Source organism: Bos mutus, chromosome 16 (assembly GCF_027580195.1).
Source record: "Bos mutus isolate GX-2022 chromosome 16, NWIPB_WYAK_1.1, whole genome shotgun sequence".
Lineage (NCBI taxonomy): Eukaryota > Metazoa > Chordata > Mammalia > Artiodactyla > Bovidae > Bos > Bos mutus.
Genome location: NC_091632.1, coordinates 36,466,397 through 36,490,844, shown reverse-complemented (window position 1 = coordinate 36,490,844; position 24,448 = coordinate 36,466,397). Strand labels below are relative to the sequence as shown.

Below are 24,448 nucleotides of genomic sequence, written 5' to 3'. Positions count from 1 at the left end.
CCAGCTGGCCATCACCCTCTCCTGGGGAGCAGGACACTTCTCCCCCTGCCCCGAGGCCAGGCCAGTACACCTCTACCCACCTGCAAGTACCAGGGGGTCCTTGGCGAGCAGACTGGCTGAGAAGTGGGGCCATTAAGGGAGGTGAGGGATGAGGGGACACCCTAGTGGGGCTCTGCCACAGGTTCTGCCATGTCCCTGAGTCCCCAGACCCACTGAACAGGCTCAGCTTCAAGGGGCTTCCTGGGAATGGCCCTACCTAAGATGTTCCAGGTGGACAGATGGGCAGGGCCAAGGATGGCACAGGGTGACCATGAATGTGGGCCCAGACAAGCTCCCGGAGCCCAGCACAGGTGACCACACACAGGGGGCCCAGTTCCGGCCCATGGGAATTTTGCAGGGACTGCTGTAGCCTTTGCTGGGGCTCACAAATGTGCAAATCCAGATGTTAAAGAAATACTTTAATGCCTCAAGGTCACAACTTCAGTGCTGGCACCGCAGGGTCACCTCCTCCAGTTGGCCCACCTCTGGGAACACGGGGCAGCCCTGGGCATTTAGGCTGGGGCAGGACAGGCGTGGGAGGGAGATCCCTCCAGGTGATTCCCGCTCTTCTCAGGGCCATCTGCCTCGATCACACACCCACCGCCTCACTGCCCCCTGGGGGTACGGGGGACAGGACGGGGCAGCTAGGAGCTGGGGGAGGGTGAGGCCAGTGAGCAGGTCAGGAGAGCTCCTCCCGGGGACACAGCCTGGGGCCAGGGCTGGCATGGCTCCTGAGCTCGCCTGGAGGAAGCTGCCCTGGAGGAAGCTCCCCCGAGGACGCGTGACCATCCTCCTTGGAAGTGTCCAGAGCCCATGCTGCAGCCTACAGGGCCTTGGGCCTTTCAGGCCCCAGGGGCCAGCCCACCGCACTCCCCAGGAACAGGCGGGGCCGCTTGATGGAGTGTGGACTGACGCTGCACGGCCGCAGCCCGGCCTGGCGAGGTGCCGGCAGACCCAGCTACACGTCCGTCTCCACACGCAGCCGCTCCATCCTGCGCACGTTGCCCTCCACGGCCACGCGGCTGGTGATGCTCCGGGCGAAGTCCTCGGGGAACCAGCCTGTCTCTCCATCCCGCAGCCTCTCGCCATAGAGCCATCCTGGATCCAGACACCGGGCAGGTGAGGGCGGGGCCCCTAAGTCGGGTCCTCAGCCCTCAGAGCTACCGTCCCAGAAGATGCCAGGGTCAGGCATCCCTTGGAGCTGACCCTGCCCCAAATCAGTGGCCTTGCTCAAGGTCACGCAGACAGTTGGTCTTCCAGCAGGTGCTCGGCCCCGACACTGGCCTCAGGCGCTGAGCTCACTCCAACAAACCTGGCCCGTCCTGAGCAGCTGCTCGCAGGGGCTAATCTCCTGCTTAGGACACAGAGTGACCAGGAACCCACTTCCGAGCCCGAGACTGATTCATGTGAAGATATCCTTGAGGGAGGCTGTTGAAGGGGCCCCTGGGCCCAGTGTGAGCCCATGAAGTGCTTGCTTCTCTAGGGGTCTTGGGGCAGCTGCCCACACCAGTGTGCTCTGGACTGTGGGCAGGGTTCTCAGACTTTCACTCAGTACCAGCCTGCCAGCCCCTCCTCTCTGCCTGCCCCAGGCAAACCCCAGGCCCACTGTCCCCCACCTGTGCACCCTCCAGGCCCATCACCCACCCCGTGTACAGCCCCCAGGCCCATCACACCCCATGCACCCCCCAGGCCCATTGCATTGCCCCCCATGAATGCCCTCAGGCCCACTGCTCCCCCTCCCCATGTACAGCCTCAGGCCCATCTCCCCCCATGCATCCCCCCAGGCCCACTGTCCCCCCATGTACCCCCAGGCCCATCTCCCCAACACCTTGCACCCCAAGGTCCATCTCCCTCCTCTGTGCACCCTCCCAGGCCCATCGTCCCCCATGCATGCCCCAGGTCCATTTCCCCCACCGTGCACCCTCCTCAGATCCATCGCCCCACGCCGTGAACCCCCCCAGATCCATCGCCCCCCATGCACCCCCTAGGTCCATCACCCCCCCGTGCACCCCCAGGCCCATCTCCCCCACCCCGTGTACCCCCCCAGGCCCATCGACCCCCCCAAGACCTCCTAGGCCCATCACCCTGTGCTCACCATCTTCCTGCTCCAGGATCAAGACCACGTCCGCCTGCTGCAGTGTGATCTCGTCCACCTGCTTGGCCAGGTAGGCCTTAGTGATCTCCACCTGGAGTAGGTCTGGGGAAGGCAGGCATCAGCGGCAGGACTGTTCCAGGGAGAGGGTGGGCAGGGTTTCTGTCCCAACACACCCCCTGTGGCCTGGTCTCGGTGGAGCCCGGCGGCCCCCAGGTGTCCCAGCGCATGGTCACCGGGCAGCTTTCCTCCGCTAAAGCTGGGACCCCTCCTGAGGCTGTGGGACCTGCTGCTCTCACTTTCAACACCAGCAGAGGGCGCTCCAGGCTTCTCAGGGGCCAGGCAGGGCCGGGGCTGTGACACAGCTCTACGGGCCAGTCCACTCCAGCTCCTTGGCCTCAGTTTCCCTGGTCACTTGGCAGCCGGGAGGACGAGGTCCTGAGCCAGTGCTGGGTCTGTGTGCCCAGATGGACACACACGTACCTGGGGTAGGGCCCCCACCTGGCAGGTCACCCTGGGGCAGGCTGTGGGGTGGACTGGGGGGCTGGACAGCACCTCTTCACTCCAGACTGACCCCAGCCCCCGGGCAGGGAAGGGGCTGTGAGCCCTGCTGGTTGCAGGGGCAGGCTCTCACCTCCTTTGTTTGGGGGGCCCCGTGCCTGCCTCTCCCGTTGCGTGAGCGCCGTGATCCACCGCGCACGGTCACTCCTGGGGGGAGAGGGCCCATGAGTGAGGCCCGAGGCTGATTCCACCAGCTGATCACCTCTGCTTCACGCCCCCCAGCCAGTGTGACATGGTGGGAAGATGGGGGTCCCTGAGCCCCCACAGCCTTCGAGGTGTGAAGGCAGTGGGATGAAGGTTTATGCTGCCCGGGCGCCCTTTGGTGAGCCAACCCTGAGTGGGAGGTGTAAGTGGGTGGCCTCCCTGGTCGGCCTAACCCACTGAGCTGGGTTGGGGCCAAGGTGCAGGAAGTCAGACTCAGGAAGGAGCGGCATGCAGGCCTCCTCTGGGGCAGGCTGACCTGGGGCCAGGCAGGGCCGGGGCTGGGAAACAGCTTTACGGGCCAGTCCACTCCAGCTCAGTTGCCTGTGGCCACAGACTTGGGCAGCGGCTGCACCCCCACAACCCAGGCTACCCTGTTTCCTGGCACTAGTCTGGAATGCCCTGCCACCCTGTCAGTCTGCTGTTGGAAATAGAGCCTCGGCTTCCCTCCTGGGAAGGGGCCCTGCTGGTGGAGGTGTGGAGACGTGGCCAGTACCTCTCTGTGCGCTGGTCCCCGCACTGTTCTGACCTCATTGCCCCCCCACGGCCCCCACCCTTGCTGCAGCCCTGCTGTGCTCCTGGGTCTGCTGGAGCTCCTTCCCCAGGGCCCCCACTGGGCACCCCCCCCTTCCCTGCCTGTTTCCCCTTAGTCCTCACCCCCGTGGACAAAAAGGACTGTTCACTCGCACATTTTGCACCTGGCATCTCCTCCCCAACTGCAGGAGAGTGAACTACATGAAAACTGGGCTGCCCCTGGCACAGTGCAGCACCCGGGAGCCCTGGATCAGGCATTCCATCCCCACGGAGCTCTCAGGGTCGCCCCCGCCTCCAGGAAGCCCTCCCGTCTTACGCGGAGTCGCAGGACAGCAGGATCTTCTCCTGGCGGCCCTCGCTGTTGTGCAGGAGGATCAGCTGGAAGGGGTGTGGAACAGAGGAGCCGCGATTGCCGCCCCCCGGCAGAGAGGCCTCTGAGGGCTCCATCTTCTGGACCTGGATGTGGTCCACCTGGGCATAGTCTTGGACCATGAAGCTATCCTCGCTGTAGGGAGACAGGTGGCTGGCCAGATGCTGCAGGGGTCTGTGGGCAGCCTGAGGGCCAGGTAGTCGGAAGGATGCTCCCAAGGGCTGGCCCCAGCCCACCTCCCTGGCTCCAAGGCCACAGCTGCTAACTGCTCCCCATCCTAGGACCATGCAGCCTGGCACCCAGGGGTGGGGCCCACCTCTTCCTCTTGGTGACCACCAGGACGTCATTGAATAGGAACAGGTAGCATGTGGGCCGGCTGGCGAGTTTCCGGAACAGCCCGGTTTCCTCCACTACGAAGAGCTCCCCGCGCTTCAGCAGCCATCGGGAGGCAGAGATCAGTGGGAGGGACTGGGGGTCAGAGCGGAGATGGGGTGAGTCCTGGGGGGGCAGGGAGGGACTGGGGGGCAGGGAGGGACTGGGGGGCAGAGCCAAGTTGAAGTGAGTCCTGAGGCAGGGCAGGAAAGGACTGGGGGCAGGGCAGAGATGGGGTGAGTCCTAGGGGGCAGGAAGGGACTAGGGGGCAACGCAGAATTGGGGCGAGTCTCACAGGGGCTCCTGGGATGAATCCTGGGGGGCAGGGATATGCAGCTGAGGGGACAAAGCCCTGCCTCTGAGAACAGGGTGACCAGGCCTCCCTGGGGCTGGATCAAGGAAGGGAGAGCAAATATCCAGGCCTCAAACAAAGGGCCATTCAGTCTGCGGACAGGAGCCCCATGGGGCAGCAGCTCTGTGCCAGGCCAGGATCCAGATCCTACCCAGCAACCCAGGATAGACCTGCCCTGCCTCCAGCCAGGCCTAGGGGCCCACTGGGCACCTGCCGAAGGCCCCCCTGAACCAGGAGGCTTGGCCGCACCTATGCAGACTGCAAGGAGCCCCTGATGTGCAGGACCACATCTGGTGTCCAGGGGCCTTTCCTGTAAATGAAGTTCCTCCCCCTCCATGGCCTAGAGAACAGGCTGGGCTAAGGGGGACATGTGAGAGGCACAGGCGGGCAGGACACCTCGCCCCTGCCCACATGGGTCTCACGCCAACATGGCCAGCACCGACGCTCTGGCCTGCTAAGCTAGAGAGAGATGGGGAGAGGCAGACAGAGAAGACTTTGCAGGAGGGTGGTTGCGGGGAGCTGGGAGAGCCTGCCCACCAGCCTCTGCTCCCCAGACATGCCCCAACCCACACCCCACCCCTCTGGGGGCTCTGAGCCCCCTCGCCCCAACCTGGGCTCGCTGCTCCCCTGCCCCCAAGCCCTCCAGTTTTGAGAGATGGCGGTAGGGGGTAAGAGCCCCGCTCAGGGGTCAGCCTGGCCTGAGTCTGGGTCTTTGCTCTGGTCGGGAACATATTCACTCCAAACATGATCTCTGCTGCCCGGCCGCAGAGAGGATCAGGACCTCAGCCAAAGGTTCAAATGCCTCCTCTGTGAAGCCCACCCTGACCCACCCTCAAGGAGCCTGCTGCCCTTGTCTGAGCCTCCGTGTCCCCCCTCCATGGCTCCGCAGTCCTCCCGCCTGCCCATGGCGGGTTCCCATCCGGCTCCAGCCTATCTGGCTGCCTCTGCAGACTGGAGGTCAGCAGCTCAGTCTGCTTGATGATAAGCCGAGGCCCCACCCACAGAGCTGCCCCAGGCTCCCTCTGAGTCTTCTGCCCACCCCACCTTGCCCGCAGGGCTCTGCTGCAGACAGACAGGCTGGGGTAGAGCATCAAGGTCAGTATCGGGTTGGCGAGGGTGGGGGGGGTGGTGTGTGGCGGGCAGAGGCTGCCTTCAGGCCCTGATTCCAGCCAGCAGTTCCCACTGCCAAAGGCAGCAGTTAGGGCAGCCCCTGGACCACACAAGGACGGCTAGTCTGTGGGCTGGTGGGGAGCTGTGGGGGCAGAGTTCTGAGCTCTGCCTGCTTGGGAGGCACTGTAGGCTGCTGAGACCTCCACCACCAGACCTCCAGACCCGCCAGGGACAGGGAAGCCTGAGTGGCTCTGAGGTCATCCAGCCCTGGCTTCCAGCGCAGCTGACAAGGAGCCCTGGCCCAGGGTGAGCCCTGCAACTGGGCCTGCCAGCTCCCCCGACTCAGCCGCCGGGTCTGCCCTCTGCTCCTGCAGCCCTGGGGGTGGGGGCACAGGCTGGAGAGAGATCCGCCCGCCCGGCCAGCCTCAGGCAGGAGAGTTGGAGCTGGGCCCTGTGGCCAAAGGGGCCGCTCTCAGGTGGGGAAGGGGCTGGAGAGGCAGAGGCAGAGCTCAGTCCCAGGCCTCACGGTAGGGGTGGGGGTCACCCCCAGAAGCCTGTCTCCAGCCTGCAAGCTGGGGACGGTGACCCCTGACCTCAGAGCAGGGCCTGGGCCGGGGCGGGATTGGGCGCACCTACCTTGACCTTGCTGAAGTCCAGCTGTGTGTGCAGCGTGTACATCTGTTCTGTGCGCTCCATCTTGTGGGCGCCCTCGTTGCACTGCTTCACCAGCTGCAGGGTGTGCACGGGAGAGCAGCTGCTGCGGGCCGCTGCCATGGGCTGCCATGGCCTGGCACCCCACTCCCACCCCTCATCCAGCCTGGCCTGGCTACCCACGGTGCTGGCCCTCATGGCTGCCCTAGTCCCCGTCCTGCCTAGGCCCACTGACTGTGTGAGCTCCACTCTTTCTGGACCTCAGTTTCCCCACCAGCACTCAAGAAGCTTGGGAGGGACCACCTGGAAACCCTCCCTGCCCCACCCTCAGGGTCTCTGCCATCAGGCTGGGCTGGGCCCCCACCTCATATACCACCCCCATCCCCACCCCTGGGCCCTCCTCACCTTGCTAATGGCCTTGAGCGCACGGCTGGCTGCCTTGTACCTCTCGGGGTGGCCCTGTGTCTTGAGACAGAGTGTCTGCAGGAAGACACCATCCATGAGAAGCCACGAGCAGCCTCCTGTACCCTGGCTCAGCGGCCTCCCTGGGGCAGGGGCTCCCCTACCTGTGCCAGACCTTGGGGACACTCAGAGGGCTCCTGCCAGGCCCCATCCCTTCAGTCCTTGGCTGTCCTCATCCAGCAGGGAGGCCTCTATTTCTCCATGTCCCAGAGGGCCCCGGAGGGTCTGATATCCTGTCTGCCTGGGACACTGACCCACGGAGCACGGGCTACAGGCCGCCTCTCTGAGTTCAGCAGGGCCCTTGTGTGCACGTGTGCAGGCACACTGTGCCTGCCGTGAGTGTGCACCTGTGTACCTAGGTATGCCTGTGTGGCTTTCACCCCCACGAACCCCTCTGTCCCATGAGCTGGCATCTCAGAGCATGAGCCACTCCAGGGAGCCCCTGGGGATGGTGACGGATGGTGAGCCCACACAGGACAACTGACCGAGGGGCTCTGGGTAGGAGGCAGCCACAACCCTGGACTGACGCTCAGCAGGGGTCTGGGGGACACCAAATCAGACTCAGGACGTGAAGGCACCCCGTGACCCACCAAGGAAGTGACCAAAACCCGCCGAGTGCTGGAGCAGCTCCCAGCAGAGAGAGCTCTGTGGGCAGCTATGGTCACCATGGCAGTTAAAGTCGTCTTATAATTGTCTTCATAATCATGTATAACAGACACTCAGTGAGGTCAGGAGGAGCGATGCCAGGCTGGGGCCAGGGCTGTGCACTCACGTCGGTCAGGAGGGGCAGCCGGGTGACCCTCTGCATGGGCAGGATCAGGAAGGAAATCATTGGCAGACCCCCACATGCTGGCCGCTGCTCGATTGCCCGCAGGGCCTCCCGGAAGGTGGCGTTGCTGTTTCTGCAACAGAGAATGGGGTCTCAGCTGCAGTGGGTGGCGTGGCTGGTCCAGAAACAGGAATCGGAGGGAAGCCGCAGAAGCTGGAGGCAAGGGGTCTGCTCCTCCCGGGGCCCCCTCCCACCCTGCGGACCCGGGGCCAGCTCACGTCAGCCGCTGCAGGGCACGCTGCTGGTAGACCTCGTTGGAGCAGTAGGAGATGTAGGGGTGGAAGTGATGCTCCGCGTGCTCCTCCAGGATGTCGCTGATGTCCTCCACGCACACCTGCGCCTTGTGCCGCCGCTCCAGGTCCTCGAAGAATCTGCGGGGGTGGGGGTGGGGGGCCAGGAGCTGCTGGTCTGTCCATGGCCACGCGCGCGTGCACACACACGCACACAGGAGCACCAGTGCGCACCGAGTGGGCTGGCTGCCCAAGGCGCTCCTGGGAAAACCCCAGATCTGCTCCTTAAACCTGAAATAACTGGGCATATACCCACGGCCAAATCCAAGGCCACTCCCTGCGAGATTCTGGCACAGATTCTAATTGGCATCATGGGATGCAGACAGGTATGACCAAGAACTTGTTGCTTTGACTTGATTCCCTGGGACTTGGGTCAGAACTGCCCACATCTGCCTGGAGGCCTGGCCCCCTCTGCCCAGCTCAGGGCTGGGGCAGGGGTTCTGCTCCTTGCAGGTGATTACAAACCCCAATTCCTGCTGGGCTGCCTGCTGAAGCTCATCCGTAACCCAGGACTCAGGGAGGGAGATGAAGATAAATGAGTTTGGCCGGTGCTGACCCAGGGCTGCCTAGGGTTTCGCTCCCACAGGCAGCCATTGCCTCGTGGCTGGGCCTGGCTGGACCCGCGTTGGGTCACTGGGGGTGTCAGCTGCTGGCTGAAGCCTCGGGTGCACCCTGCACAGCCAGAAGATACTGGACCCCAAGGCCTCATCACATGACCAGATCCTGGCCAAGGCAGCTAGGGGCCTCCCACCCCAAGAGCTCTGCCCCTGAGCAAAGCTCTTTGTCCCAAGGCCCGTTCCCATGCCAGTTGCTCGGACCAACCCCAGGCTCCAAGCTATGATCTTCTCTACCCGCAATCGACTCTTAGAGCCTGCTGAGCGGGGCTGCCGGGACCAGCTGGGGCGGCGTCTGGGAGATAAGACAGCCAGCTGACCTTTGAGGGCAGAGAGCAGAGTCCTGAGCCAAGACCTGCCCCACACGGGGATGCTGGCTGGCCCTCACCCCTGTGGGGAGCCACCAGGCCCAGGCAGCCAGTCCAGCAGGGTCCTTACCATCCTCCCAGGGTGAGTGAGGGAAGCAGGGAGAGGGTAGGGAGGAGGGCCCAGGCTCCAATTCTGAGGACACCAAGGAGCCCCCAGCAGCCCCACCCAGGACCTGTGACAGGTCCGTCCATCCCGGAGGATAGGAAACCGCACCAATCTGTGGCCCCCTGCCCTGGGGCCCTGGACTCTTATTATCCTTGGTAAGCCTGGTGAGGGTCTCAGGGAGGGGGAATGAGGCCTGGCTTGGAGGTGGGCAGGGGTCCTCAGGCCCCCACTCACTGGGCCCCAGCCTGACCCTCCACTCATGAAGGGGCTGCCCTTCCTGTAAGTGGGAGCATTCTGAGAATCCCCACTTGGGGCAGATGGGGACCCCCACCCCTAGATCCTGCCCCGAGAGGGAGGCCTGGCTGCCTGGATGCAGGACCACACACACACGTGTGTGCACAGGCAGCCCACACTGGTCAGCACCTCTCACAGGTGACCCCGAGAAAAGTCTGGGAGAGCTGGCCCTTAGCAGCTGACCCCAAACAGCCAGTTTCTGGGGAGGCCACTGGGAGTGGCTAAGAGCTACCAGGGCCAGGTCAGGGGGTCAGGGAGGCCGGGACACCCCACTAGGGGGCAGGGATGGAGCCCGGGGTCTGTGGAGGGCAGAGAGAGCAGGGTCCATGTGTTCAGCCCCACCACGCTCAGGAACACAGGACAAAGGTCAGAGCTGCAGGAGGGGGCAGCCCACCCCAGGACCTCACTGAGTCAGGGGCTTCAGACTTCCCATGGCCAGTCACTGGAGTCCTGCGGGGAGTGCCATCCCAGGGACGAGACGGCCCTGGATTCCATGGGGGCCCTGGGGCAGCAGACTGGGGTGCTCAGTGAGGTGGGTCCAGCACCTGATCATTTCCCACACTTTGCCCCTGTCTGCAAGGGGGCAGGTGTGGGACCCACCCCTTAGGTTAGGGAGAGGACGCTGAGCTCAGGGAGACTGCAGAGGGTGTGATGGGGTTGCCTAGGATGCAGGGCAGTGCGGGGCTGGACCACATGGGTGCTGACTGGACCTCACCCTCCACGGAAGTAAACACACACACACACACACAGACTTGCTGCCACACACGCACATACACACAAACAGGCCCAGGCAGGCCTGCAGCTGCACAGCCGGCCCCTCCACCTCCCAGCCCTGCAACCAGAGCCCTGGGCCGGGCCCCAGACGCCTCCTTGTGGAATATGACCCGGGGCTGCAACTCAAAGCTGCCCCGGCCTGCTCCACTCTGCAGGCATCTCATGCCTCATCATTGGCCCTCTATGTCCGTGTGCCCTGGGGCCAGCTCCTGGTGGCCGCAGGGCCCTTGAGGTTCTTGTGCTTCCTGCCCCTGCAAGGTAGCTCCAGACCAGATGGTAGGTCCATCCACACTGCAAACCAGGGTCACTCGGAGTCCTGGCCTTCCCACCCTCCTGAGAGCCTGGGCCACTGCCAGGGTGCCGGGCCGGGCCTCACCTCTGGCTGGCACTCAGGACATCTGTGATGTTGGAGAAGAGATGGTGGTGCTCCATCTGGGTCATGGTCGCCCGCAGCTCCCGGGACTGCAGGAACTCAGCCACCAGGATGCCAAGGCTGTGCTGGTACGAGAACTCGGACGTAAGGATCTCGAAGATGGCCTGGGGTGAGAGCAGAGCGGATGTGGGGCAGCCGTGCCCCCTGGCCCTGCCCGGAGCCACCCCACCACACAGGGGGCCTGGTCCAGGGTGTGTTGGTGACAAGCACTCAGGCTGTGGGGATATGATGAGGGTGCAGGACTTGGGCCCCCTGGACAGGACCTGGGTGGGGCTGTCAGCACAGCTGTCGGGGCGGGGGGCAGGTGGTGAGCCACTCTCCTGGGTTTGCACTCTGGGAAGGACTCCCACCCTCGTGTGGAAAGTGGGTAATGGTAGTCACTCCCAACCCTCACCATGCCCAGGGCATCAGCCATCATTGGTACCAGGAGGCGGGCAATGAGTGAACAGGTGACATCACCATGGCTGCTGTCCCTGCCTCTGCCTGGGCTGTCAGAAGCAGGTGCCCCTGCCCACCCTGTACCTCCTGCCTCTTGCGCTCCTCGGCCGGAAGCTGGTCCAGGATGCCCGACTCCACCACCTGCAGACAGCAAGGCTTGAATCACAGGATGTACCTCCCAGATGCTCATCCTCTTGTCGGACCAGAGCCAGCGGGGATGGCAGAGCCGGCCTTCAAGGCTCGGCACAGTGGGACTGCTGAGCTGGCCTGTCCCTGCTCAGTCCCATCACCCACATCTCTCCTCTTTGTGGAAACATCCCCTGGGAAGCGCCCAGGGGCAGCCAAGAGAGAGCATAGGTGTCCAGAGGGAAAGGCCAGCAGGCACTGGAAGTGGGGAGGGGGCTCTGTCCTACAGAGCTGCCTGGGGTGGCAGGTTGGAGGTGGTGGTGGTAGAGAGGCAAAGAGCCCTGGGAAAGCTGAGGGGCGTGCTGGGGGCAGGGCCACGACTCAGGCACACCTGGGCCAGGAGAGTCAGCACCCGGCCTGGGAGATAGGGTTAACAGTGTTCCAGCAAGAAGCACTGCCCTGTTCTCCACCCGTCAGGCCCCCTGGCCCATAGCTGCCCTGGCTAGAGTGTGGCCCGCTCAATCACAGCATGCCCACTGTGTCCCTGCAGACCGTTGGGAGAGCCCACTACAGGACTAGAGCCACCCGATCCTTCTCTCCTCCCCACCAGCCTGGGAAGAGGCTGCCAGCACCGCTTGGGCTGGCAAGGTAAGTCCCAAACTCCCTTCTCAGCCCAGAGGCTGGGTTGAGATGCCCTGAGCTCAGGTGATCGAGAGCAGAACCTCAGACGGCCTTCTAGGGTGCAGCATCCTGACCCAGCTCTGACCCTGGAGGTCACATCCACACAGGACCCGGGCAGGTGGGCACACACATGCGTTTCCAGCCCTTTTCAGCTGTCTGCCCTCACCCCACCCCCTCCTGGGCCCTCCCTGGCCAGTGACCCCACGGCAGGCAGTGTTGTGGAGCTCAGTAGGTGGTCGGGGTTCCTCAGCCCGCCTCGTGCCCTGCGGGGTGTGGATGAGGAAACTTGTACCACAGCCAGGGGCCCTCACCCCACTGCCCACTGCGCCCACAGCCCGCCCTGCAGCTCCGTTTCTTGGCTCCCAGGGGATGGGGCAGCAGCCTGTGTGCCCCAGGCCAGCTGCACCTTCCTGGGGAGTGAGAGTTGACTCTCCGCTTAGAGCTTGGGGCCTCTGTCTCAGCTATACTCTCCACCGAGACCCCACCGCCCTGCTTTGAGGGGACCAACCCTGATTTCAGATGTGGAAGGTGGTGGGGGGCTTGGTAGTGGCACGTGGCTTCAGCCTGGCCTTTCCCCTCCCTTCCTGCCTCCTCACTTGGACCCTCCAGGCACATTTCAGGGTCAGCGCCCTGGGAAGGGGTGCCCTGTGCCCACAGCTCCCTACAGGTCAGCCTGAGCAGGGAGCAGAGGGCATGAAGCTCACCTGTGGGATGCCTGTCACACATACACAGATGACATCTGCCCCTAACCTCTCCCCCAGTAGCCCCCTGAAGGTGCCCCATGGGGCAGGCCAGCTCTGAGGCACCAGCAAGATGCCCCTGAAAAGGGAGCACAGATGCGGTGCTTCTGGGCAGCTCCCCCTTCACTGGGAGGACCACCCATGGCCTTTCCCTGCCATTGCAGCCCCTACCTCTGGGAGCTGGCTCCAGGTGATCTGGGGGGGCCGGTAGCTCTTGACCACGATGGGGGCGTCCACTTTCCGGGTTCCCTCGGGGCTGGGGGGCTCATCGAGCAAGTCATCGTCGGATTCGTGGCTGGTGTTCAGGCCTCGCTCCCTGATTTCCTGGTACAACCGGGGGTCTGGGGACAGGGGCGCATCATCTACAGGCCTGGGGGCTCTGAGCGGTCTGATCCCCTCAGGGACCTGCAGGTCGAGTCCCCCCGAGGAGGCCCTGAGAGTGTCAGGTGGTGCAGGGCTCCCAGAGCGGGTTCCCCTTGGGCCGGCTGGCTCCCATGGCGGTGCTGGGAGCCCAGGGCGTCCCTGTGCCAAACACCTTTGGACCAGGGCTGAGCGGACAAATCAGAGCGGTCAGGGGCCAAACTGCATGGCCTGGGCCGGGGGGCCGCATGGGACTGGATGGGGCTGAGAATGCTCCACAGTGGCTGTACAGGGCAGCCCCACGGGGCAGGTGCCCGGCTCGTGGTGGCTGAGACAAGCCTCTCCCTCCCATATGGCCCCAAGACCTAAGGCATTGCTGCTGCTCTCCTGGGGTCTGATCCTGACGCCTTCCCAAGCCCAGGCCTGTGCTGTCCACAGAGGTTAGGGCTCGAGGAGGGGCCTGTCCAGCTGGAGCCTCTCATACGCAACAGTGGCTACGTCCTGGCTGGGAGGGCACCTACCCTTCCAACTCCCAGGGGGTCCCAGAGACAGCCCACCCAGGGTGAATGCACTGCTCTGGGCCCTGCCATGCCCAGCCATCACCCATGGCCCCAAGCCTCCAACACGGGTCCTGTGGACGGTGTGACTGTTGCCCAGACCTTGGTCTCACTGGCAGGGCCTGGTGCACCCAGTGTGCTCGACAGGCAGCTCCTGCAAGTGAGCGTGGGGCCTCTGTCTGCCCTTGCCCCATCCCTGGCATGGCAGGGTCCAAGGGAACTTTCTAGGCTTATCAGAGCTGCAGGGCCAGAAGGACCACCAGGCCCTGGAGGGATCCCACCCAACACTTTCACCACCTCCCCGGACGCCCCAGTGAGACCAGCCCCCGGCCCAGTCTGGCTGCAGTGCTGTCCGAGGGGGCCTTGTGGCTGCACTCACCGTCTTTGAAGGAGCCCTTGTGTGCACGTTTCCGCCCCAGCGTCTTCTGTGCAGAGAGACACACAGGTGGTCAGTGGGCGGAGGGGTGGGCGGGGGTCACAGCTTCCCTCCCCCAGAGACCACTGCACACTCCAAGCATGACACCACCCCCAATGGGAGGTGCTCCGCTGGGCACGCAGAAGATGCTCAATAAACGTCGGCTCCACAAGGGATGCGGGGCCACCAAGCAGAGGCCAGGGCAGGCAGGACAGTATGGGACAGGGGCTCAGAGTGGGCAGGGCAGGTTACCAAGGGCTGGGCAGGTCCAGGAGGGCTGCCTGGAGGTGGAGGCGTGCAGACATGGGGGATGCCCGGGAAAGTGGGGCATCACGACCAGGCCTGGAGGGAGGCTGGGCAGTACAGCTGTGGCTAGATGACCGTGAGGGGCGCTGGGTGGGGAGCTGGGGCTGCACGCATGCCCCACGGATCTGGGACCTCAGGAGGCAGGAGGAGCAGGGCTGGCATGTGAGCATCCAGTCCCAGCAAAGGCTAGGGTCCCTGCAGCTGATGGGGCATGGGTCTCCAGGGATGATTGGGGGTGGGCAGGGGTCTTGAGGCCACACAGCCTGGACCCTCCAGCTGCTGCTCTGAGCCCGCCTCCTTGTCCAGGATCCTTTTCCCCTGACCTCACAGGTCCCTGGATTCCAGGAAAAAGGGAGCTGGTTTCTTGAAACAAGTTGGGGCCTGAAACTCTCCATGCTGGTCAGGGCCGTGGTGTTCCCAGCCACACTTGGCTGCTGTCCCGCTACCCTGCACCCCACCCCCACCTGGCACCCTCACGCCTTCCGCCTCCAGGTCTGGGTGCCTGCTGTTGCCTTGGCCCCTCCTATACCTGCCCCCACCCTGTGTCTATGGTTCTGCTTTAATCCTTTTTCTTCTGGACCCCTCTCCCCACTGGGCCCTGAGCTCCTGGGGACCCCTCTGCTCTGTGCTCTCTCAGCACCCTGACAACCCCTAGCCCAGCACACGGTGCCCCTATAACACTGTGCCCCACCATCCCAGGAGCTCTCCCAGGGCCTGTCGACCCAGTGGCTGAGGGCTCAGGAAGTGTCGGCTGGAGGCACGAAGCCAGCATGAAAGAGGAAGACCCCGCAGGCCTGGCCCTAGGCGGGTATGGAGAATCGCAGTCCAGGCTCTCATGCAGGCATGACGGGGGCGCCTCCCCCACCAGGCCAGGGGTGTCTCTAGCCTGAGGACAAGGGCTCAGGTCCTCCCCTCTCCTCTGCCTGCAGGGTCACCAGTGTTCTGACAGATGGTCTGGGCTTCTCCCAGATCAGGGCCAGTGCTCATAGTCTGGACAGGAGCCCATGGTGGAGGAGGTAGCCAGGATGGCACCCTGGGCACAGGGAGCCCTGAGCTGGCTGTTGGGCAGGGCAGCAAGGGACAGCATGCAGGGCAGCGTCCAACTTTGGACCTGTCAGCAGCTCCCCCGAATCCCCGATGGGAAGCCTTGGGCAGACAGATCCCAGGCCAGCTGATGCAGCAAAGCCACCACTGAAACCCATCCTCCAGACAGGCTGGCTCCCTCCTGGGGCTCAGAGGGCCCTCCCCATGCAGTGCTCCCCGCTGTGGCTGAGAGAAGGGATGCCTTCAACTTCCTGACCTAAGCCTCTGCTGCCCCATCTATAAAATGGGGACATACATGCTCTGTTCATAGAGTGCCTATCAGGCTAACAGGAATGAATCCCTCCAGGAGCCTGTGCAAGTGAGCACCCGCATGATGATGTGAAGGTGTGGTCAGACCCCCTCTCACCTCCCCCCAACCACCACTGACCAGAGAGACGGGCCTCCTACCTTATTTTTGGCTGCAGGCCGAGCAGGAGGCTGGCTAGGCTCCTCAGCCAGAGCCTGGAGCTTGGGGGTGAGCTGGATGGGGCCCCCTTCGCCGCCTGGAGTCCCCAGACCCTTCATGGCTGCCCGGTAGGACTGGTTCCTCAGGTTTCGTTTCAGCATCCCTCCAGGACCTGTGTCCAAGTCCATGTCATCCAGGGAGAAGCTGGGGGCCGAGAGGAGCTGGGGGTTCCGCCGGGCAGCCTCCTTGCTGAGCATGGCTGCCCCGAAGCTCTGGTGGCGGGCCGGGGTCTTAGCCTTGCTGGACACAGCCAGGCTCCGAGGGATAAGCTGCTGTGTGCCCATCTTCAGGGCTGCTGGGCTCTGCGTGCTCAGGATGACGGTCCTGGGCTCCTGGGACTCAGGGGCTGGCTCTGGGGGTGCCGGGGTGTCGGGCTGGAAGGTGGCATTGCTCCTGCTGTGCAGGGAGCCACGGACCACTGGGAGTCCCTTGGCATCTAGCCGCAGCTCTGAGTGGAAGCGGTATTCCAGGAGCTTCTCCTCCACGGAGCTGTCCGAGTACCGCTGGGACATGCTGAGTGGCCGCAGGACCCTGGGGGAAAGGATGGAGGTGAGGGCAGCCCCGATCCAGCCGGAGCCCGGGGTATAGTCAACCAGGATCCAGTGCTCAAAGGCTGGTCTTGCCACCTGAAGCCGAGCTGGCTGTCACATGGCCCACAGTCTCCAGGAGTCCCCATGGAAGTCAGTACACAGCTGGCCAGAGGCACCTGGGGAAGCTCGGGACAGCACAGACCTGCAGGGACCCGGATGGACGACAGGCTCCCTGAGCTTTGGGGACCAGGTAGACACAGACCACAGAGGCTGGCCTGGTGGGGCCTCTGTGCTCCCCCTGCAGGGCGTAAGCTCACGGCAGTGCAGGTCTGTGGCCCGGGACCCCAAAGACTCGGACTGGAAGAGCCACTTGGCCTCCTGGCACCATTTCCCATGGTCAACAAGAGAAGGATGAACAGTGTTGCCTGCTGGGCTTCCCCGAGGCCTGCAGCAGACAGCATGGCTACACCCCCTGGGGTGCTCAAGGCTGGGCTGAGGGGCCGGTGTAGGTGTGAGGGCTCATCCAGCCCAAGGGGCACCACATCTCCATTCTCACTGGGCAGGGAGGCTGGGGCCAGTCCCACCCGGGACACAGGGCAGGAAGCGACGGATCCAGGATCTGAACTCAGGCCTGTCTGACTGCCCTGACTCTCCGCCCCACACACAGCGAAGCCACCGTGGCCGTCACCTACACGTTTCCCTGGGCCCCGAGACACGCTCACCCTTTCCCAGGCTTCTGAACTTAGAACCGGGCCGACAGTCCGTCTCCAGTCTTGCCAGGCACGGTCACCGTGTGCACGGGAACCCAGAAGGGAGGGGACATTTGCAGAGCTCTGACCTTGAGCCCGCAGCCCCAGCACACACTGCTGCTCCCTGGGCATCGCTGTGGCCTGTGTTGGGTGCCTCTGAGGACAGCTGGCTCTGCCCACATCCCCTCAGATGGTCCAGCCCGTCCCTCCCAGCAGCCTGCCCCACCTTGGCCCTTTCATCCTCTCCGTCCCCACCCACCCCCATCCTCCAGCCCTCGGCTGGCCTGGCGGCCCGCCCCCTCCCCAACAGGCAGCCCTCTGTCCTGTCTGTCCACCAGTACACCTGCTTCCCTCCTCCCCCCACGGCCAGGCCTCAGCAGAAGGATGTATGTCCCTCCTGGCAGAAAACTTCAGAAACCGCCGCAAGATTCCCACCATGCCTTCCCCTGCAGCAAGGACGGTGGGCACGTGTGTGGGGATGGAGCCCACGGGCCTGGGGTGAGCAGGGCCCCCGGACCCACGTATCTAAGCACTTGATGGAGCTACTTGTTGCTGCAGCACAGACTGGCTCATCCTGGCTGGGAGCACATTATTTAGCCAGTGTGGCTGGGTCCACGCCATCTGCCACACCCTGGGCCTCTTGGGCACCAGCCTCGGGCCACTGACCAATCCATCCTGAGGATCTTCTCTCCCATTGCCGCCGTCACCTCCCCCTGCGGCTCCATGTGCCTCGGTTTCAAAATCTGTAAAGTGGGCCCAATAGTAATCACCCCACCCCTGCTTCCTGAGGTTGCTGGGAGGGGCGGGGAGCTTGTACATGTAGCGCTTGAATGGGGGCCTGGCCACCGAACAGCTGGGGGGATGACTAGTGCTGAAGAGAAGATCATCTATGAGCCTCAAGAGGATCAGCTTGTGGTTTAGAACCTCACACGGAGGGAACGTGCTCTTTTCATTCTTTCCTGTTTACTTTTAAGGGAAACAAAGAGAGCCACCATTCATCCGCTTCTCATATTAATGTATGTAGAGCTTCTGAACGTTAAAGTTACAAAGGCCAGTCAAGGATGGGAGCCCGTGTTTCGGATGGAGAACTAAGGATCCAGGTCACCGGCCCAGGTGGCCCTGCTGGCGGGCGGCCTCGGCTCAGAGCTTTGCCACGGTATCCCTTGCCACTTTCCCTGCGGGTCTGGGGAGGACAATGACCCTGGTGTTCACCCAGAAGCTCCTGCCCTCTCCCACCTACAGGGGCAGCTGGAACAACTGGACCCCGTCCCTTGGAGGCCTGGCTCTCCGCACCGCTCTCTGCCCCAGCTCACAGGTTCTCCTCTAAGACCATCCCAGGAAGGCGTGTGTGGCTCAGGCTTCCGGGCCTGCAGGGAGGGGCTGGCCCTGGAGCCTTGGCCACCCCCACAGCAGGGTGACGGCCCACGCATTCCTGGGGACATTCTGAGTCACCAGGCTGAGGAGGGCAGCCCCCCTAGGCCTCCCTGGGCACTGGCAGCCGTGGGCGGGTCCATACCTCCCCCGGTCAGCCTCCCCTGTTAACTTGGTACCCAGGTACTCCTGGTACCCAGGACTGGTTGAGAAATGCAGGTTTCCATCTATGCACACGAAGCAGATTAGACTAGGAAATGGCAACACACGCCAGTATTCTTGCCTAGAAAATTCCATGGACAGAGGAGCCAGGCTGGCTACAGTCCTTGAGTCGGACACGACTGAGCACACACGCATACGAGCGAGTGTATACACACACACACACACACACACACACACACAGCAGATGCACCTGAGTGGGTGTCCAGGAGACGCCCTGAGTCCTTTTTTCTAGCCACGGCGTATTTACTGCAGGGCAGCTACCCTGTTATAAAAACTCACTGCGGGCACTGAGAGGCCTGCACCAACACTGTGGTGCCCGTGGACCCCCGCCCTGGCCCCCATTCTTCCTTCTTCCCCGACTCCTTCCCATCTCGGGCTCCAAGCCTGACCCCTCCTTGAAGCCCTGGCCCAGACCTGGCCAGTGGCACGGCCTCTCCCAGGAGAGGACAAAGTCTCTTCTGGAGCTGGAAGGTACCAGATGGAGCCGGTCAGGCCAGCCCCTGCTGGGCGTGACCTGGGTTCTAATCACGGCGGCCGCACCCACAGGCCTGGGGTGCCACCAGCCCGGAACCCAGGCCTGAAGGAGGGGGGCACTGTGCCAGGCGTGTGGGCTGCAATCCCGCTCTGCACAAGCCCAAGAGCCTGGGCCCGGCTGGAGCTGGCTCCTGGGGCTGCAGCCATTGCAGGGCCCGTCTTCTTCCTCCCTGGGTTTAGCTGATCAGAGATACCTGGGCATAGGGTCAAAAGTCCAACAGCACTGAGAGGCTGATCATCCTAGACAGGCATCCTCTCCTCATGCCCCACCCCCACCCTGCCTGCCACAAAGCACCATTCCCAGCTTCTCAGCTTTCTCCCAATTTCAAATAAGGCTCAGTTGCTGTTTCTCCGTCTCCTACCTGTGGGCATCACCCACTGTTTCCAGCCCAGCGGATGAAGCTCCAGCCCCAGCTCGGCCATACCCTGTGGGTGTTTGTCTTAGCCCGGCCTGCCCAGCCTCCCTCCCATTAATAATTCCCTCTTGTTTACTGGCTGGTTTTCCTCCTGTTAATTTTCTCCATGCACTCCAGTGCCCCTGCCCCAGGCATCTGGATGCTGTGCTCACGGGATCCAGGCATCAGACCGCCCTTGCTAGGCCGACCCCTGCCTGCTTTTAGGGCAGGAGCTGGGCACTCTGACCCCTACCCTGCAGCCTGGTCCTCCCCGTTCCTCCTTCCCTCCCCACTGAGCTATGGCCCACCCCCTGGCACCTTCCCAAGGCAGGGTCATGGGAGGAGACCTTTGAAAATGTCGTCTTTGTGCCTGGAGAGTCCCACTGGAAATGATTTTATTCAGGAATAGAGAAGCCTTCTTCCCTTGGCTTCCAGCTTCCACTGCCAGTGAGACACTGACACTGGTCTGACTTCACGTCCTCGTCATGACCAGAGGCTCCCCAGCCCTGGTCACTGATGGTGTGGTTACTGCTCGCAGGACGGACGCAGCCATCGATACGCGTTCACTCGCTGAGCCACGGGCTCACGTGTTCTTTTAGGTCCGCACGTTTTATAGTGCTGTTTTTTTTTTTTTTCATTTCTCCCAACTCTGATGCTTTGGTCTCTTTCTGGAATAGCTGTTGCTGAGACCTCCCCCTCATTTCAGACCTCTTCTCTCCTTTGCCTTTCATCCTCCTTTGCGGGAGATTCCTGCCTTCCACCAAATTTTTTTTTCATGGTCCCACCAAGAGTTCTCTCCTGCTCTTGATGCAGAGAAGCCTATTCTCGTTTCAAGGATTCCATATGCTGTTTCAACATCCCCATTGGCTTCTATTTAAGAGACAGGCAAGTGCTGGTGGGAGACTTGTGTGCCCTGTGGGCACACACCCATGAGCACATATACACAAGCACACGCTTCTGCCTGGCAGGCTCTTTGGGATTCCCTACTGGGTTTGTGTCTCGGGATTTCTCCTCCAACCAACTGGCTCTAAGAGCCTCTCTTTCATCACTCTCACTGGATACTGGCCTTTGCCTGGTGTCCTGCAGCCAGCACAGGGGAGGGCCCAGAGCACAGACTCAATGCCAGCCATGTTCTCTGGGCAACAATGTCGCTGAGAGGGGCCAGACACCCTGCAGCAACCACTTGAGCCACAGAGGCAAGTCTGCTCCCCAGCAAAGGCATCCCTGGAAAGCTCCCCAACCAGTGTCCATGGCGGCGGGGGCTGTGTGTGATCCATCTGTCCCTCTGTTCCCCCATGTGCATCCTTCAGGAGCAGGGATGACTTCCTGTCCACGTCCCCACAAACAGCTGGGCTCAATTCCCAAGCTGACACGTGAATGCTAGTATTGTGGGCACCTCTCCTGTTCCTCTCCTGGGATCCCGTCTCCCTGAAGAGGCCCTGGTGAGCTGGGCGAAGAACTAGCCCGCTTGGTACTTTGCTTCAAGAAAGCAGAATCCGCCAGGGCAGCACCATCAGAGGCTCCAGACCCACGTGTGCCCCCTCTCAGGTGATGCCCTGCTGGCTTCAACTCAGAGGGGGCTTGGGGAGGCCCCCACACTTGGGTCCTGGGAACCACAGCAGTGGCTTCCCCCTGTGCCACTAAGCAGCCTCTGAGTGTCCCCGGTGCTCGTGCAGGGGTGGGTGGGTAAGGGCCTTCCCTGGTGGCTCAGACTGTAAAGAATCTGCCTGTGATGCAGGAGACCTGGGTTCGAAACCTGGGTTGGGAAGATCCCCTGGAGAAGGAAATGGCAACCCACTCTAGTATTCTTGCCTGGGGCATCCCATGGACAAAGGAGCCTGGCAGGCTACAATCCATGTGGTTGCAAAGAGCTGGGCATGACTAAGCGACTAGTACTTTTATTTCACAGCCTCCCTGTGTCCCAGTGTACATGCAGAGCTGGGTAAGGGGCACGTGGGGCTCGGTCGGGAGGAGGGGGCTGGGGTGCTGAAGATGGAGGTGGGGACGTCCCCGGCAGCCTCAGATGACCTGACTCAGCCTGTCCAGTCCTAAGCTACACTTGGCCCTGACCTGACTCTGCCTTTCAGGCTGGCCTGGCTCAGGGGCCCTTGCAGCCCAGCACCCCCTGAGCCTGTGTTCTTCCCGAAAGATGGGATTCCTGGACCCCAGGAGGCTCAGCACCATCCTGTGGGCTGCCCTGAAGAAGCACAGCCTTCCTGCCTGGCCTGGGGCTCTGATCACTGAGCTCTCACAGTCACCAGGATCCACACGGCACCGACTATGGGACCTGCCACTCCTCGGGTGAGGCCACCACGGCACCTCCATCCATGCGGCATCTCTTCCTCTAGGTCTGGCTGATGAGACCCTGCCTGGGGGGAGGCGGGGCTCGGCCTCCCCGGCACTGTTCACATGACCCCGTCTTTGCTCAGGCAAACTTGACCCACCATGATGGCCTTGTGCTCAGGTAATTCTGCCTGGCCAGGCTGGAGACTGGGAGTCACACGGAATCCGGGCAGGACTGGGCTTCACAAACCACACAGCACACAGGTCTGTCTGAAAGGCAGCTGGGACAGCTGGGGGCTCTTGCAGGTAGAGCCCCAGGGATGCTGCTCAACACCCTACAGGGCGCAGGACCACCCACGACAAGGAATCATCTGGAAAAACTGTCCCGGTGATGAGGCAGAGAAACCCTGTCTCAGCTAACTGGAGATTCACCCGCCTCCATGGGGGCTGGGAGACCCTCCTGGCCGCCCTTGGCCTGGCAGCGGGAGGTGGGTGGTGGGCCTCCTGCACCCGTGACACCTCTGGGGCACCACAGGCATCACAGAAACCACCCTCCTGGCTTGGTTGGCCAATGGCTCCCATCCTGTCTCTCAACACAGCCACCCCGAAAACCCGGTCCCTGTGCCAGGCTTGGCTGGCACAGACGCTGTTTCCCCTGAGCTGCCCCAGATAAGAAATCAGAGCCCTGACTTGGACAGACAGCCTGGACAGGTGACCTCAGGCGTCCTCCAAATACTCCACGCCCCCTGTGTCTTGCCCCTCACTGATCTTCTGGAAGGCAGATATTTCCCTGCTCTGCCAGGCAAGGAAACCAGGTGCAGAGGGAATGTGACCTGCTGGGCTCAGGCTGCTAGTTAGCGGAGAGCTGGGCAAGGAGCCAGGCCCCGTCCTGACCTAGATCCTCGCCGCCCCAATGGGACGCCTGGGTGAGCAGCGACTCTCCCTGGAAATAAAGGCGCTGATACAGGTGGTCAGTGGCTTTGGGCAAGGCAACTGCCACAGGCAAAGGAGACAAGCAGCTGAGATCCATTCAGAAACTGAAACTAAAATTCCGGGACCCAGACGTGGTGAGTGCCATGCCCAACGGGTCACGCACAGACAGGCGTCTCGGGGCAAGCCATGTCACGCCACCTCACCTCTGCCCCTGGTTTCCTCTCGTGTAGGTGAAGAGAAGCTCCATGCAGGGTCAGAGACAATCCCCCCTCTCCCTGAGCCCGCGGGGAATCAGAGCCCTTGGGGAACTGGCATGCTCCCTTCTCCCACACGTTCCTCTCTTCTAGGTGCCCAGGTAAGAGGCGGTGGGGGAGGGGCCTCTGCCAGCTTGCCATTCCCCCCTGCAAGTGCCAGGGAGGACCCGGGGAAGCCCTGGGTAGTGCGCAAGATGTGATGCCGGCTTCTACAGCCTGTGGGCATCGTCAGGGCAGCGACCAAAAGAGGAGCCAGCTTCGGCTGAGTCAGCACCTAACTGCTCCCCTTTCACAGACAGTAAACTGAGGCCAGAGGGCTTAAGTAACTTAGGAGACCCAGAGCTAGGATTTGGACCTGGAGCCCTCACGTCCAAGCACTAGTCAATGGGGCTGCAGGGTAGACAGGTTGGCCTGACAAGCACCCCCTGAGGCCCCACACCAAGAGATGCAGACTGTTCACCCCCAGGTCGGATGCGGAGTTACCCCCACCACCAAAGTGGTCCCTGTTGAGCTGAGGTTCAGCTGAATCTCAAAACAGATCCTTGTTTCCGGGATGCAGAAACGGAGGTTGGGCAGCTAGGACAGGGGTCTTGGGATCAGTGGGATCCACAGCTTCAGGAGCCTAAGCTCACCCTCCTTAGCCAAGAATGAGCAGATCCCCTCCCTCTGCCCACCAGGGTGAGGAGGAGTCCTCATTCTTGGGGCTGCTACACTTGGTACCAAAGTGGGTTTGGGCAACAGATTCTCCAGAGTTGGGAGGGTCGTTTGCTCCCTCCCTCCACCTGCTTTCAAAGGTCCCAGGGTCTTCCTACGGATCTCTCAGCCCTGATGCCCCAGTGGGCGGCAGAGTTCCCCTCCACGGCGAGGAGTGTCCCCTAGGGCTTAGAGGAGAAAAGGCAGCAGGCAGCTGGGACGCTTGAAGCCCGGGAGTGGGGTAAGGAGCTCTAGGTCCAGCCAGGCTTTGTCCCCTCCCGCTGCCTTCGCTGGGCAGCCACTGCGGAGGGAGGGAGCCGCAAAGTGTCGCGGCCCCCGGGGCGGGGCTTTCTGGAAAAGCGAAGGTGAGGAAAGGGGCCAGCCCCCTCCCAAAGGCTCACCCCCTGCCTCCACCTCGCTCACCCGTCCCTTCCCCGGCTCGCCTGTCCCCCAGGCTCACTCGTTTCCCTCTCTCACCTGTCCCCCAGGCTTACCTGCGCTGCGGGGCGGAGGACGGAGCTACGAGCGCGTCAGCGGGTACAGCCTCCAGGCTCCGCGCCCCAGCGGGCAGCAGCTCCCGGCCGGCGCTCTGTCCGGCCGCTCGGTCCCTCCCCGTCCCCGCCCCCACACTTCCTGTGCGGCCCAGCGGGAGGCGGCGGCGCCCCGGCCCCGCCAGGTGGGTGGCCAGGTGGGGCGGGGCGCGCGCCCGGCGGCTCCGGCTCCGAGTGCCGGCGGTGGGAGGGGACGGCGGGGTGCGCCCCAGGTACCTGGCCGCGCTGCCTGCGTCGCTGTTCCCACCTGGCCCGCGGGAGCCCACGTGACTCGCAGCCGAGCGGGCTCGCGCCTCTGAGTCCAGTCTG

At 63.0% G+C, this 24,448-nt stretch overlaps 1 protein-coding gene across 2 annotated transcripts; it reads right to left on the bottom strand.

Annotated features, from left to right (window-relative positions):
* Positions 1–352: 352 nt before the first annotated feature.
* On the bottom strand, positions 353–24,448 carry ARHGEF16 (Rho guanine nucleotide exchange factor 16). 2 transcript variants are annotated; one of them, XM_070384465.1, is made up of 15 exons: positions 24,356–24,448; positions 15,567–16,155; positions 13,734–13,779; positions 12,609–12,778; positions 10,975–11,031; positions 10,396–10,556; positions 7,792–7,944; positions 7,517–7,646; positions 6,688–6,762; positions 6,268–6,360; positions 4,114–4,265; positions 3,744–3,932; positions 2,766–2,839; positions 2,135–2,236; positions 353–1,137 (listed from the first exon to the last, which is right to left on the bottom strand). In XM_070384465.1, the coding sequence occupies exons 2-15, from the start codon at positions 16,134–16,136 to the stop codon at positions 998–1,000; spliced, it is 2,112 nt and encodes a 703-aa protein (XP_070240566.1). In that variant the 5' UTR covers positions 16,137–16,155; positions 24,356–24,448; the 3' UTR covers positions 353–997. The 2 variants fall into 2 exon arrangements, with proteins under 2 accessions (XP_070240566.1, XP_005888902.1); XM_005888840.3 differs by lacking the exon at positions 24,356–24,448 and adding an exon at positions 24,083–24,270 and having other exon boundaries at positions 354–1,137.